We start from the raw sequence: 13,685 nt of genomic DNA, 5'->3' as shown, positions 1-13,685 counted from the left end.
CTTAGGATACACAGAGTCAAAGAAATATATGTCGTGTGTTCTATTGGTGCGAAACCTCTCATGAAGAAATAAGGAATTCGCTTGTGTCGGATTTTATTTGGGAGGATTGAAGGGCACTTTGCAATTCAGGTATATAGAAAACGTACAATAAAGTACAGCAGTGGAATCTGGCGTCGGAAAAAGTGAAATCGACAGGACCCATATGGAGTTATTAGTGAAACTATTTCCTAATACGGTGTTATTATTGGAACTTACATTACTGCTAAGAGCTATTTCAAATCCGCGTTCCTTAATCATTTAAAATCACATTTCTGTGCCAAAATAAAAAATGCAACAACTCAACTTTTTGGCGGGTTAGTGGATTATTTATACCATCCTTTAAGCAATACGCAGTGTATTTGTATATTTCTTAAATCGTAGTTTCTAACTCCTTTAAAAACCTATACAGAAAATCGTTTTACAGATGCTATCCGAAAGAAGGAAGACACTGAAATGTATTTCAACGGTTAAAAAAATACAGAAAATGAAAGGTGATAATTTATTTGGGAGGAAGATTTAGGTGCTACATTTATCTATGATGATGCGTAAGTGCCTAATTGTGAGAGTGTAACACCTCTCGCCTTCTATATTGCGGGTACCATTTTTCATATATTCTTACGATTACGTGACATATATATATAAAAAATATGTTGATCTTTCAGTCCTAATTTTGAGTTCCTCCTCCAATAAAAAAACAAATTTCTGAGGAATTACTTTTTCTCAAAGTGCAACAGTTTGTGCAATTCACCTGAAGTAACATATTGATAAATCGCTAACAAAACTGGTTTAAGCCAATTATTGTATGCAAGTAATAATAATTAACATTAAAAGCAAGGCCGTGCATTATTAATCACTAGGTAATGAAAATAAATCATGGTTAAAAATGATATCTTTAAAATTTTGTGACGCGTTCCTTAAATCACTTATTCGATGTGAATTAATTATTTTGAACTCGATGCAATTGCAACGGCTAATTTTAAGATTATGTTTCATTAAAAAAAACAAAGTAATATGCGATAAAGTCCAACTCTTATGTATTTAAATTAAAGGAATTGGATACTCCCCGCAAGTTTTATATTTACTTTTTAACTTATTTTAATTATTTAACTGTATTCTATTTGGCAAGAGCAGTAGGTATCAATTTTAACGTGAAGAAATAAAAGTAATGCAAACTTTAAAGTTTTAAAAATATAATTTGGGGTAGTTAATTTATATTGTTGGTAGTCTTAAACAGGCCGTGCTTCGGGAGCAAAAGTTGTAATTTAATGGATAGATAAGTAAAAGTAAAAGTGATCTAGAAACTCCCAGTGTGTTCATTCTGCCACAATACCTTGTTCATAAACAAAGCACTGACATTTAAAGACATTAAAACATCAATTTTTTATTAAAAAGTCACAAATTTATTCAACATGTTTTTCATTTATACAGTGAATGGTCTAATATGCAACGGAGGTCACAGAAGCTTAGGCCTATTATTATGACAAAAAATGACATTATCATGAGGAATTCTATACTGTATAAAGAAAAAAGTAGCAGCTATCGACTGCATATTTGACCATGTAGTAAAATTGTTTAAATATTTGACCTTTCGTTTCTGTAAGACACAAAAATAAAATCCTGTATGAATCTATATGGGCATTATTAACAATATGAATGATTTCTATGAGAGGGCTAAAAATTAGCGGAAAGTATAATTTTAACACTCTCTTTCTGAACACTTTCTCCAGTGGATGGTGCAGTGCACCTACAGTAATTGTGCTATGTCTTATCTATTTGGCACCTTTCTAGTTTGTTTCTCCACTTTTGTAAACATACGCAACAAAAAAAACACTTTGTACAAACTGGAGCTGTGAACCACAACTCCAACAAACTTTTTGTACATTTTTTGGAAACAAAAAAAAAGTTTGGTTATTTGATGCCCGTTTGTTCAATTCAGATCAAGAGGTTCTAAAATGTTTTCTAAAACATTAAACTCCTGAATTAAATATAATACGTAAACAGTAGACTCTTTCAGTTCATTCATGAGCTTTTTTTTGTTGTTCAGCTTTGTGTAGGTAGAGTAGTTTGCGTTGAAGTCTTGAGGGCTCCCAAACGCCTTTGTCTTTTCGAGGTCATTCTGAAATTTGTTCCTTTTGGGTTTTAGTTTACCAGCTTTTGTCGCCCTGCTTAAATCTTTGTTGTTGTGTTAGTTCGTTGCAACTTTCTCCTTGTTAGAAGTTTTAAAAATTATTATTTTAATATTTTTGTGACGAGTTTTTTTTTTGAAGATCTCGCCTTGTTCTTGCTGTCCGGGCAACGCATTGTCTTTGGGGTTGGGGTGGAGCAGAGAGAGGGATACAGTGTCAATACTGTCCCTTGACATTAGTTTCGGCAATTTCCGCCAAGTCGGAAGTCGTTACCAAACGGCAGCCTCGTTCATTTCCGGAGGCGGATGTGACAAATGGCTGGTGTATCCCCCGTTAGTGAGGGAGAAGGACGGGCTGGGACCCGGCCCGAACACGTCCGCCGCCATCGAGTGCATTGAAGGTCCTGTTAAGCCCGGCTCCGGGCTCGGAGAGTCCCCGTGAGAGTGAGAAATCATGTCAGTGAACCTCTGGCTGTCGCCTGCTCCCGGCAGGTTGCTGGGGTGATGGCCGGGCAGTGGATGCTCGAGTCCGCCGAGTGGGGTCGCCCCAGGCCCGGAGGAGGGCACAAAACCCAGATCCACTGGAGTCTGAGCCTGAGACGAGGGGGGACCTTGAGGAAAGAAATCATAATTGCTTCCAGGACCATAATATTCAGTCTGGTAATCTGGGAAGGAAAAAAAACAGCAAATAAATATAAATGCAAATCATCCTTATGCAGTTTTTGAATGTGCAGTTTCAAGGAGTCAAATAAGTAATAGGGATGAATAAACTTTGTAATAAGATAAACTAGGTTTTGTTAGAGTGTATCAGCAGTGCGTTGTTCAAAAGCAAAACGGGAGCCAATTTAAATCAAAATAGGAACACAAGAAATCATTCCTACACATTAAACTTATGCAAAACCAATTAAAACTCACAGCAACAAAGTTTGCAGTTTGGAATTCCCAACTTTGCCTTGCAGTCCGAATTTATTTATCTAATTGATATAAATACTTTAGAATTTAAATCGGTGACTTTAGTTTATCTCCTTTGCACATTGGGGAATTAACTATTAAACGGTAGGTATCTCCTAAACATTAATTTCCCTTTAAAGGCACCAAACTCGAACCTAGTTAATCCCCTCCCAACACACGTACAATTTGGACCATGGGTTCAACCGCCAACATAAAGTCATGCGTATTCGTTCCCACATTATTGCATTTATTGTTATTCTTTATTAGCTACTCAAATTAATCTGCTGTCAATGTAAAGTCTGTGATCAGAAACTCAACCTTCACCCATCTCTGGGAACCGCAGATGCCTACATGCTGTTCTGTAACAATGTGAAATAAAAAGGGGTTGTTGTACACAGTGCGGTGAGATAAACTGGTAATGATCCTTTCTGGTCCAATGATACCCAATCATAGGGCACATCTCTGATGCGAGGTTCAAAACAAAAAAACATTTACAACATTCTAGGCGTTGTAATTTTTAGTAGCTAAAACAAACATTTATTAAATTCTTTCAGAGTCATGTAACGGACAATAAAATCAGAACATTTTTTGTGACACACTGTGAATTATTTTCTCTTTTAGCTAATGAGCCTTACATTCTAGCATCCCCCAAACTCAGTTGATCAGAATTACTCTGTGAATTCACAGTGTGACGCGCAACGTGCAAGGCAAACAGCAATCAAATGTTTTTGTTCTAATTTATGTCCCATTTGTAAATCAGACTGATGTCTTGTTTTTTTCTCTCTCAAGATTTCATTTCTGTAAGTGAAAAATGAAGCAGATGTGATTGCAAACAAACGCTTGGGAAACTATTCTGTGTTATTAATCCCTATCACACAGAAGGTCTGGCGCAGCAGGGTCCCACTTTTTGAATAATGCTCACTCATTTTACACAAACGCAACCGCTCTCACAAAACCACCACTCAACTAGTCATTGTAGAGCATTCGGCAAATAACAGCCTGCCATCTCACAATGTAGTTTGAAAGATATTGTAAAATAGTTTATTATTCGGAACCGAGGTTTAAGTCATTCACTCGCACTTATTAATTACCAAATTCAGTAAAGTGTACTGAAAATAGTCTGCTACCTAAATACGCCACAGGTATTAATGCAAATTACTCCCAATACACATTATTTAAAAATCCGTGTATTAATAACAATGCTTCATGTACCAACATCGTTTACACCCCAAAGTCTTAATAGGGTCTATATTTAAAAACATCACAGTGTTTAGTGTCGAATGTGCAGTTAGTTCTTTTGAAAGATTTTCTGAAATTCATCTGGATCTGTTTTCCCTTGTAAAATGTATTTTAATTTAAACGCCGTTGCAGTAATCTGTATCCGACCAGTTCCTTTTCAATTCAGCCTGAATGCATGCTAATTTACATAAGTAAATGAAATGGAGAACATGAATACTAAAACTGGCCGCTACGAGCAAGATAAACAAGGATGGAAATGATGCTGGCACTTTAAAACCCTCCAACAGTTGTATAGAAAACTTAAATAAATGCGATCATAGCCGACCGCATTTTTATTTCAAATTTGCCTTGTTTCAATGTATGATCGAACAAGGGGAAATCCCTGCCAGTTGACCCGCTTATTGCTGTGTAAAAGATTTTATAAAAATGTTTTATTGGGAGATATTGTATCAGAAATTAACTGCCCAGCACAATGTAAATGAAGCTAAAAATAAACTTACTCTACCAAAATTCATATTTAATGAATAACGATTCAGCAAAGCGCGGTCGTTTTCTTTTTCATGTGAAGCATACATCATATGTTTCTTTCAAAATGAATAGGAAAGATGGAAAATTAGGATCTAAAGCCATAAGTTTTTATTTGGGGTGGGGTACGGGAAGCGGTTCTAGCATTTGAGGGTTGAAGAAGTTTAAGCTTCGTGCTATGGTTTTGTTAAGAGCCTCTCACTTATGCTGTTCATTCACGCCATATTAATTAACCCCATCCCCTCCTGTGTGCTTATTGTCTTCCCCGTGTACTCGCCATCAAATAACAGCAAGTCTGCTGTTTACAATCTACTGGAAGCCCCACCAGTCTGTCATTAAACATACACATGGAAACTTTGTTACAAAAAAGTTCACAAATGTTATACCACTTCAGTGTACAGTAGCATTGTACCGGATATATCTTTTCGATATCTCGGTATGTATTATATAAAAATATCAGTAATGCGCTACACTCATTCTAGCACAATTCTTTTTATAATATAAATTACAAGATAAGATTCATCCAGATATAAACTAAACAATTCCAGGCCCTATTCTAACTGCATACAGGCCTGAATAGATATGTGCCACCGTAATTAAAACATTTGCAGTCGCATCAAGTAATCATTTTATTATTAATAATTATAAGTAAATAAAACCGAAGCACTTTTTCAGATGTTTCACATTACAATGTTCACGTTACACAAAAATAGTGAAATGTTTATATTACGAAGTCAAGATCGGTAAATGTTTAATACACGATACAGCAATATAATCAAATAAAGCCAATCCAAATATTTTTTGCAAAAATAAGTTTTTAAAAAATCATTACCTAACGATCCTTAACTTTATGGCACTCTCTATTTAGGCGTACAATCTAGTTTACTTGCATTCTGTTAAACTCCAAATCGAAAAATAAAATCCACAATTGTAAGCAACGTTAACATTAGTTCGTTTTAAAAGGAAGACCGAAAAAATAAGCTACTTGTATCTTTTTAAGAGCCCAGTGTAGATGCCAGTAGTATACACAACCCTGTGGCAATACATCATTATGCCACTCTCTGGGCTTTTTATACTGATGTATATGTACATACGCACGAATGTATTATTTCAGTTCCTTTTTTATATACCTGTAGTTATCTTAGGCAGGCCATTTATTTTATACGCTACTTATTGGGGTTCCCTTTTTCTCAGTCGGTTGTTGTACGCGGGAAACACTGCTAAGTTGATTCCGCATATGAAACTGATCTGACATTGACAAGTAGATCGTTGAGGGAAAAGAGATACTTTAGCCTTAAAATAGCACGGAGAGTCTCTTCGTGTAATCAGTGATTGAATAAGTCAATAATAAGTCAATAAATGGCTAACTTCATACAGTATTTCAATTGTCCGTCAATACATGACTGTAAAACTGAATTTGCAGCGTCCTTCTCATTAAATAAGTAATCAGTTTTTAAGCACATCCTGGGGAGTGTTTAACAGAAATGAATTGGGACTTACCCCCGTAGTAATTGAAAGGGCCGTTTCCCATCATGTCAGCCCCGTCGAGGCGATCTCCCAGGGGTCTCATCCGTCTGGGGCTGCGGAAAAACGCGTGTCTACGAGCCCCTAAAGCACTCAGCTGCTTCATCCGCCTCTCCTTAGACCTCCTGTTCTGGAACCAGACCTGGGGCACAAAGCAACCGCAAGATTCCTTTCATTTCGACAATCCTGAGTTAATATTAAACCATACATACAACGCAAACAATACCCTTCCAATTCCATAATTCAGAATTAAGATAAACATGAAGAACAGCTTTAAAAAAAAGATTGGCTTTAATTCTACACTGCAACATTCATCTCAAACCAGTGTTGAAACACAGAATGCTAATATTTACATCTTCCTGAATCATAAGCTGAAAAAAGCAGAAGGTTTTTGCAAAATTAAACACTAAACCAAATTTACAACGGACATGCCAAGCATTTCAATGACTTCCCCTTGATTCGAGACCCTTAGGTTAACACACAATGTTTCTCTGCCATATTTTAAAATGCAGTTGCAAGTTGAATTAAAACCCGACTTCCTTATTTTAATATATTTTCAAATTCAGCATTGTTCCGTTATTAATTGTATGGTGGAATGCTTGAAATGTCGTATTATCTTGAAAAACTTAACATTTTGAACAAAAAGTGACTCTTAAACCAAAAGAAAGTAAGCGCTCTTCTCCTGTTTACTTTTAAAAAACTCACACGTTTTAAAAATATGTATAATGGACGCATTAAACAACATAGTTAAATTCTCAAGTTTCTTATTGAAATAAAGCCAAATATTTAATAATCGCAAAATTGCATTGAATGAAGTAAATTAATTGTTAAAACCAGTTTGCACAGAAGTGCCGGCAAATTAAAAAATATTTGCAAGAATTTAATTTGCTTTGTAAGAAAGGTGAAAGGGCTGTGAAACTAATTCCAGTTGCTCTGCAAGATTATAAGTAATTGTTATCCCTGACCTGGGGCTGGTGTGTTCTATATTTAACCGGGGTCGACTAAAGTGACAGCCTTCAGTAACCCACCTCAGGATTCTCGGCCCCTTTATTTATTCCACAATTAGAATAAGTGTCGAAAATGTTTCCTTCTTACATGCCCTATGTGGTGTCATTGCCCCCATTACACCAAAATCGTGTTTCTGCCTCAGTTGCCTTAAAGCTGGGGGTCCTCTCCACCCACCCATTAATTACTCGAGGGCTGGAGGTATCGCGTATGTAATGTTTACCATGATCTCTTAACTCACGCCACTGCCAATTTAATTTTGCAGGTCCCTCCTCCCTCTCTTGCAGTCGGTTTTATCACCTGCCCTGTCGGGTTTTCCTGTTCACTTTCTCTGAGCTGTTTACACCTCGGTTTGGTTCCTTAAGCAGAATGCTCTCTGATAGTTTGACCCGTCTCTGTACAATCATTGTGTTTAACCAGATTTCCTGGTGCAGCTGTTCTCTTCTACACTTGTTTCTGGGTTGACAGTAGTTTGTGTCCTCTGATCATATAATTACTACATTTGGCCTGCTTTATTGTCTCTATTTATATTTGCTTGGACTTGGCTTGACCTCTTGGGTGCAGTCTTCAGGGTTCTCTGGGTATCCTATGTTCATTGCTCTCACATTTGACCCGATTAAAACGGATTGTTTACCCATCTCCACTTGTTTAGCTTTGTTTCTTGTGTTATATACTTTTGACTATTTATCCCGGCTTAAACTTTTCCCCACTGAGGTATAACCATCTCGATAATCCAACTTTTTGTGCAATAAAGCGCTCTGAGGATTTGTCCCGGGTCAAAAGGTATACAGTACCAGCACCCGTTGGTTAGCCATTTCTAATACGAATTTCTCCCCTCCCCCATTGTCACGTTTAGTCTGCTTCCTCGAGCTAACTGCTCTTTATAATATATCCCAGTTTCTAAATCTCTCGTTTATACACCATTCTTTTTGTTTGATTTCCTCTTAAGCATTTATCTCCGTTTAATCCTCACTCAGCACTTTACTGTAAGTTTTACATTGAGCCTAAATCACTGCCTCCCCCCGCCTCCACGCCTCCCACGTTTTTTGTTATTTGAGCCCTCAGTTCTAAATGTCTCTCTTACCTGTATAACCCTCATGTTTAGCCCGGTTTCCTGAGCTAGCTGCTCTCGGATGTGTCTGGTGGGTTTGGGGGTTGCTGCAAACGCCGCTTTGAGAGTTTCCAGCTGTTTTGCTTTGATGGTTGTGCGGGGACCCCGGCGCTTGGCTCCCAGATTCTGTTCCTCGTTCTCGTTATTGGCAGTCTCTTTATCTGAAATATTGGCGCTTTCTGAGTCTTTTGTGTCATCTTGCAAATGATCTTGAGAATCCGGTGATAAACTTTGATCACTACATGCCGTTACTGTACAACACACAAAATGAAATGGAATGATGTATGAGTTCACATCACATAAATAACCAATTAAAACGATGATAATTACCGAGATTGTATTAGTAATTGATATATAGCCCCTTCGGACCGCCGAATTACTGTACTTCTACATTTTAAAATAAGATATATTCCAAACACATCAAGTTTAAATGATACAAATATGGGTGCTCTAAATATTCCTACTTAATCCTTCCCAAAAACGAACCACTCACATTATGGTTACATTAAAATGAAAATGTAAAAAATGTAAAACGGCAAAAAGTTAACAGACAACTAAACCGGAATAAAATGACATAATGAACATACAGGACAGTGTCACATAAAAGCTACATGAAATTCGTACATTTTGCTATTCGCTATAATACATAAAGTGGCATATGGCATTTTAATTTAATGAACAGCAAATAACTATTATAATGGGGTGGTTACGAAACGGGAGCCCCAACCTGAGCGCGGTGCCTGTTATAGCCGCTTTTGTAATCAACTTACGTACAGCCCCTATCCCGAGCATTGACATCCCTCTTCGTTTTACAAGGGGAATAAACGCTGTTTTGTAGTGGAAGTATTTAATTTACTAAAACACAAGCGGCGAGATTATAGTAATGCTACAGCCTATTGATACTGTAACGTTGGAGTAAACAGGTACTGGGCCACACTATCGCCCAGATTCCCATTAAGCATAAATATATATATATTTACTATGAAAATTTGGCCTTACCTGACAGCGCTCCGTTTTCTTTCGAATTATTGCTGTTTAGAAAATCGTCCTTACAAACAAATTTGTTTTCGTCTATGATGTAGAGCTCTTCTCCGGTGGAAAGTTGTTTGTTGCATATCATACAAGTAAAACAGTTCAGATGAAAGACTTTGCTCCTCGCTCTCCTCACCAGATCGCTCGGGGAGATACCCTGATAGCAGCCGGCACACTTGGTACCAAAACGACTGAAAAGCACCACACGAAAAAATAAAGTCAAAGAAAATTTTCGTTTTATTCAGAACAGTTGTCGAGTTAACTATTTACTACCAACCCGTCAGAACAGCAAAGCGCAGGCACTAATTTACATTTATACTGGACAGATTAATGTTATTATTTTACTTATGTTGCACGAAAGTGTCTACCAGCACACAAACGGGAGAAAAGCAGTCTATAATTATACGGAGCCGCGTACCAAGCGACTGAAGCCACACAAAATCGAGACCGATACACCGGCGTGGAACAGATTGATCACTGAGCTGTTACTCTTAGAAAAACGACTGGAAATCAGTACAAACCATTTATAAGAAATCTATAGCAGCAAACTGACCGAAAGTGTCAGAATGTTGTGGGAAATGGTTTACAGTGAACCAGATTTACAGAGCCTACCCCTTACAATGCAACTGACCACTTATTATTTGCATTAACCGGATTGATATTTATTGTTTCGTCTCCATTTCAATTCAAAATACACAGCGGATATAAAAGCTTTCTTAGTCACTTACTCAAAAATAGTCGCGGCTACAATGTCAAAGTATCATCTATGAAAAGTGGAAAGTTGATTAATTCCTTTGTAAGGATCACCAAACGCGTACCCTACTCTATATTGATTCAGACTTATCAAAAAGTTTTTATGTTAAAACATCAGGGTATTTTACATTTTTCATATTAAAATATTAAGGTATTTCTGTACAGTATTTAATGTCGGTGTACTTCTTGACTAAAATGACACTTAATGAAATCGTATAACAGGTGATCCTAAACTATTTGACTCTGCCGAAGTTTACCTGTATTTTGATTTTTAAAAACAAGGAGACAGGCTAATCAATATATTCGAGAAAAGGAAGCTAAAATGCTGCAAGAGTGGCAATTTATTTTAAAATGTTGGCAAAAATATTGCTGCGAATAAAATAAAATAACTTTCTATTGAAAAATAAATTTTAAAAGAATCTCATGTCCATGTTGAGTTTAAAAATCATTGGATTAATAAATGTTACGTCATTTACAGGTGACGGCAGATTGAAGTGATGACGGCGTATGATCCCGGAGGAGGAAGGAGATTTCAGGAGAGCCTGATTAGAAAGGTCTTCAAACTTGACATTATACCATTCATTAATAATAACTGAGGGGGTGGCTGGTTCAATCAATGGTTCCGGTATATAAGCAATAGGCAAAGGATATTTTGCTGTCACAGTTGCATCTGCAACTTGAAACAGACTAGTACTTTTAAGGGCAGAGATAATATAATTTAAAATGTTAAAAACTTTTTTTTAGAAGATGGTTAAAGCGAGTAAAGGTTATTGATTCAAATAGAGCAATAAACACGGTATACTTATCGTATAGTTGCAAATGAAAGTTATTGTGAACAAGAAAAAGTTAGATAGTAATAACTTGTTTAGCAAGCAAGAGCAATATAACTACCCTATAGCATGCAATATATTTATAGATCTACCATCAGACTCACATTGTACATGAGGCAATTACATTGGGTTATGGATTTAGTTCGTGGGATGGGGAATTGCAATTGTGCAGGTATTTGTGCAGTCCGTTTAGGTGATTGCTGACAAAGGTTTGCCCATATGTCTTTTGTCTATGGTTTCCTCTTCAAACACTTTGTTATTCAAAGCCACTTATCACATCGTTACTTTATCGTTACAATAAAGTAAAAACACCAAGGAGGTAGACAGAGCCAATGGATTTCCTCTTGGATTCGTAGTTATTGATCTTTGCTTTAATTTGCCTCAGCAAAAGAAATGTGCGGTCTCCCAACGTATTTTCTCCTGCTGAATATACATTTTCCGCATTTCAGATCAGCAAAGTTGCTGGACGAGGGCTAAATGAAAGTGTGTGAATATTGTGTTTTATGTTCATGCAATTCAGTTGTTTTACCAAATTGCGAAGCAATAAATAGTTATTTGAGGGATTATTGCTAAATTTTTCAGTTCACAATTTCTTTTCTTTAAGTAACTGAACGGGACATTCTTCATAAATATGTAAGTTATCCAACATTCTTGTTTGACATTAACTATGAATCATGTGTTATATATTCACTAAATAATGTTCCAAAATCTCGCAAACAAATTAAATCAACAGATTTTTCAGCCTCGGAATAACATAAAAGAAACTTGGAAGTTTACACAATACGAATATAACAAGTCTCCATCATTCTGATGATGCCTTAAAAACGTACCCATTGCACTTACCGAAAGAAGTCGTTTTTGCAGTAGAGCTTTCCTTCTCGTGAAAAACATTTTTCTGTTAAATTGCATTTACATTCGCAGCACTGCACACATTTCACATGCCAAGCTCGGTCCAGGACATTTAATAGAAACCTATCAAGAATAGGCCTCTCGCACCCCGCACAGTGCACCATTGTCTTTGGATTGTTCCCAGATAATGAGATAGCTGACGGTTAGATATTTGGCTGGTAATAATGAGGTCCTCGATCGTCCAGCAGGCTGATCCTTAGAATGGCTCTTATTAAAGGGCGATGGTTCCAACGGATGAAGTGGCCAGCGTTCTTTCTTTTTGAGGTAGCTGATATAAGTCAAAGGAAACCGATGCAGGTGTACTCCTAAAGCAACAATCGCCCTCTTAAAGTAATAACTATAAAATAAAAAAAAGGCTACACTAATCAACAAGCAACAGTGCTGTCACTCTGGAGTATAGGAGTAAATTGTTTACTCCAACATGATGCAAAAAGATACCAATGTTTAACTTTGCCTCTTGTCTCATAAGTATTTTGGTTGGCTTTTTATAATAAATACTTCAGTTTGCTTGTATTGAGTACCATTAGCAAAATAATAATAATACATATATATTAAATACTCCAGAAATAAAATATGGGTGACAGGCCTGTGGCAAGCATTGATTTTGATTTCATGGTTCAACTTTCCTGATCTGGAAGAGAAATATCCCCAGTCGTGTTTACTGTACAGCTATAGTAGTTGTGTGGATAAACATGCCAATCACTAGCTGCTGCTGCTCTGCCCGCCGCACGCGCTCACTCGACTGCATGTTTCCTGGAGCTCGCGCACACCTTATTCACATCGCCGTCACGCGCCCCGCCGCGTCATCGGCGCCCCCGTCCAATCAGCCACCCCGGCGCCATGGCAACCATTAATTTATTACAGCTTTTTTTTTTGTTGCCCTTTTTCCTGCCTTCGACCGACTCGCAACATCTCGCCTAGAGAATAACGGAAGCCGCGGCCGCTTCTGAGGGTTTAGGTATAGTTGCATTTTTGCCATTCCTTCTACCATTTTCTTTTGCCTTTTTTTTTTGTTGTTGGAATATTAACTCTGCACTTTTGTTCAGCGCAGTTTCGCGGGGAGGCGTTTGGATAAAAAAAAAACAAAGAACAAGAAAATGTGTTTACATGTTCAGGGCCTTTGCCCTTTTTGGAGTTTTTTTTGTTGTTGCTGCTGGCCAGATTTTGTGTGTGTGTGTGTGTGTATGTGAGACCTAAGTAGCTAACATTCAAAGCTTGCATCTTTACACAAGTTTTTTTTTTTTGGCGCATGTTTCGGTCATTCTGCATTAATACAAATTGTTGCAGGATGATTGCTCTGTTTGTTATCAAGTGATAAGTCAAGATAATTTGCAAAAGGTACGATGGCGATACCTTGATCAGACTGATCAACGTGAAATAACAAGCATATTACTCAAGGGAGGGGGGAGGAGGTGCTGTGTAGATGCCCATCATCAGGTGAAAATGGAAAAGGAGGAGTATATGACGTTTGATGCAAACACAACGGTGGGGTGAGTCAATAAAATAACTTGCATATGCATGAGCGTTTTTTTCCCCTGCCTGCAAATGCGTTTTAACCTTTGAAGTGGTATCCGCTGAAAACGTGAGAGACGATAGGAAAGACCTAACAAGTCATTTTATCACCTCTGCACTTGTTGATGAA

At 37.3% G+C, this 13,685-nt stretch overlaps 1 protein-coding gene across 1 annotated transcript; it reads right to left on the bottom strand.

Annotated features, from left to right (window-relative positions):
- Positions 1-1,404: 1,404 nt before the first annotated feature.
- Positions 1,405-12,776, bottom strand: LOC137299271 (LIM/homeobox protein Lhx1-like). Its single transcript, XM_067967936.1, has 5 exons — positions 11,978-12,776; positions 9,519-9,742; positions 8,493-8,770; positions 6,380-6,545; positions 1,405-2,829 (listed from the first exon to the last, which is right to left on the bottom strand). The coding sequence occupies exons 1-5, from the start codon at positions 12,145-12,147 to the stop codon at positions 2,435-2,437; spliced, it is 1,233 nt and encodes a 410-aa protein (XP_067824037.1). The 5' UTR covers positions 12,148-12,776; the 3' UTR covers positions 1,405-2,434.
- Positions 12,777-13,685: the final 909 nt, after the last annotated feature.

The sequence above is a fragment of the Heptranchias perlo genome, chromosome 28, assembly GCF_035084215.1.
Source record: "Heptranchias perlo isolate sHepPer1 chromosome 28, sHepPer1.hap1, whole genome shotgun sequence".
Lineage (NCBI taxonomy): Eukaryota > Metazoa > Chordata > Chondrichthyes > Hexanchiformes > Hexanchidae > Heptranchias > Heptranchias perlo.
This window is presented reverse-complemented; position numbering and strand designations above follow the sequence as displayed.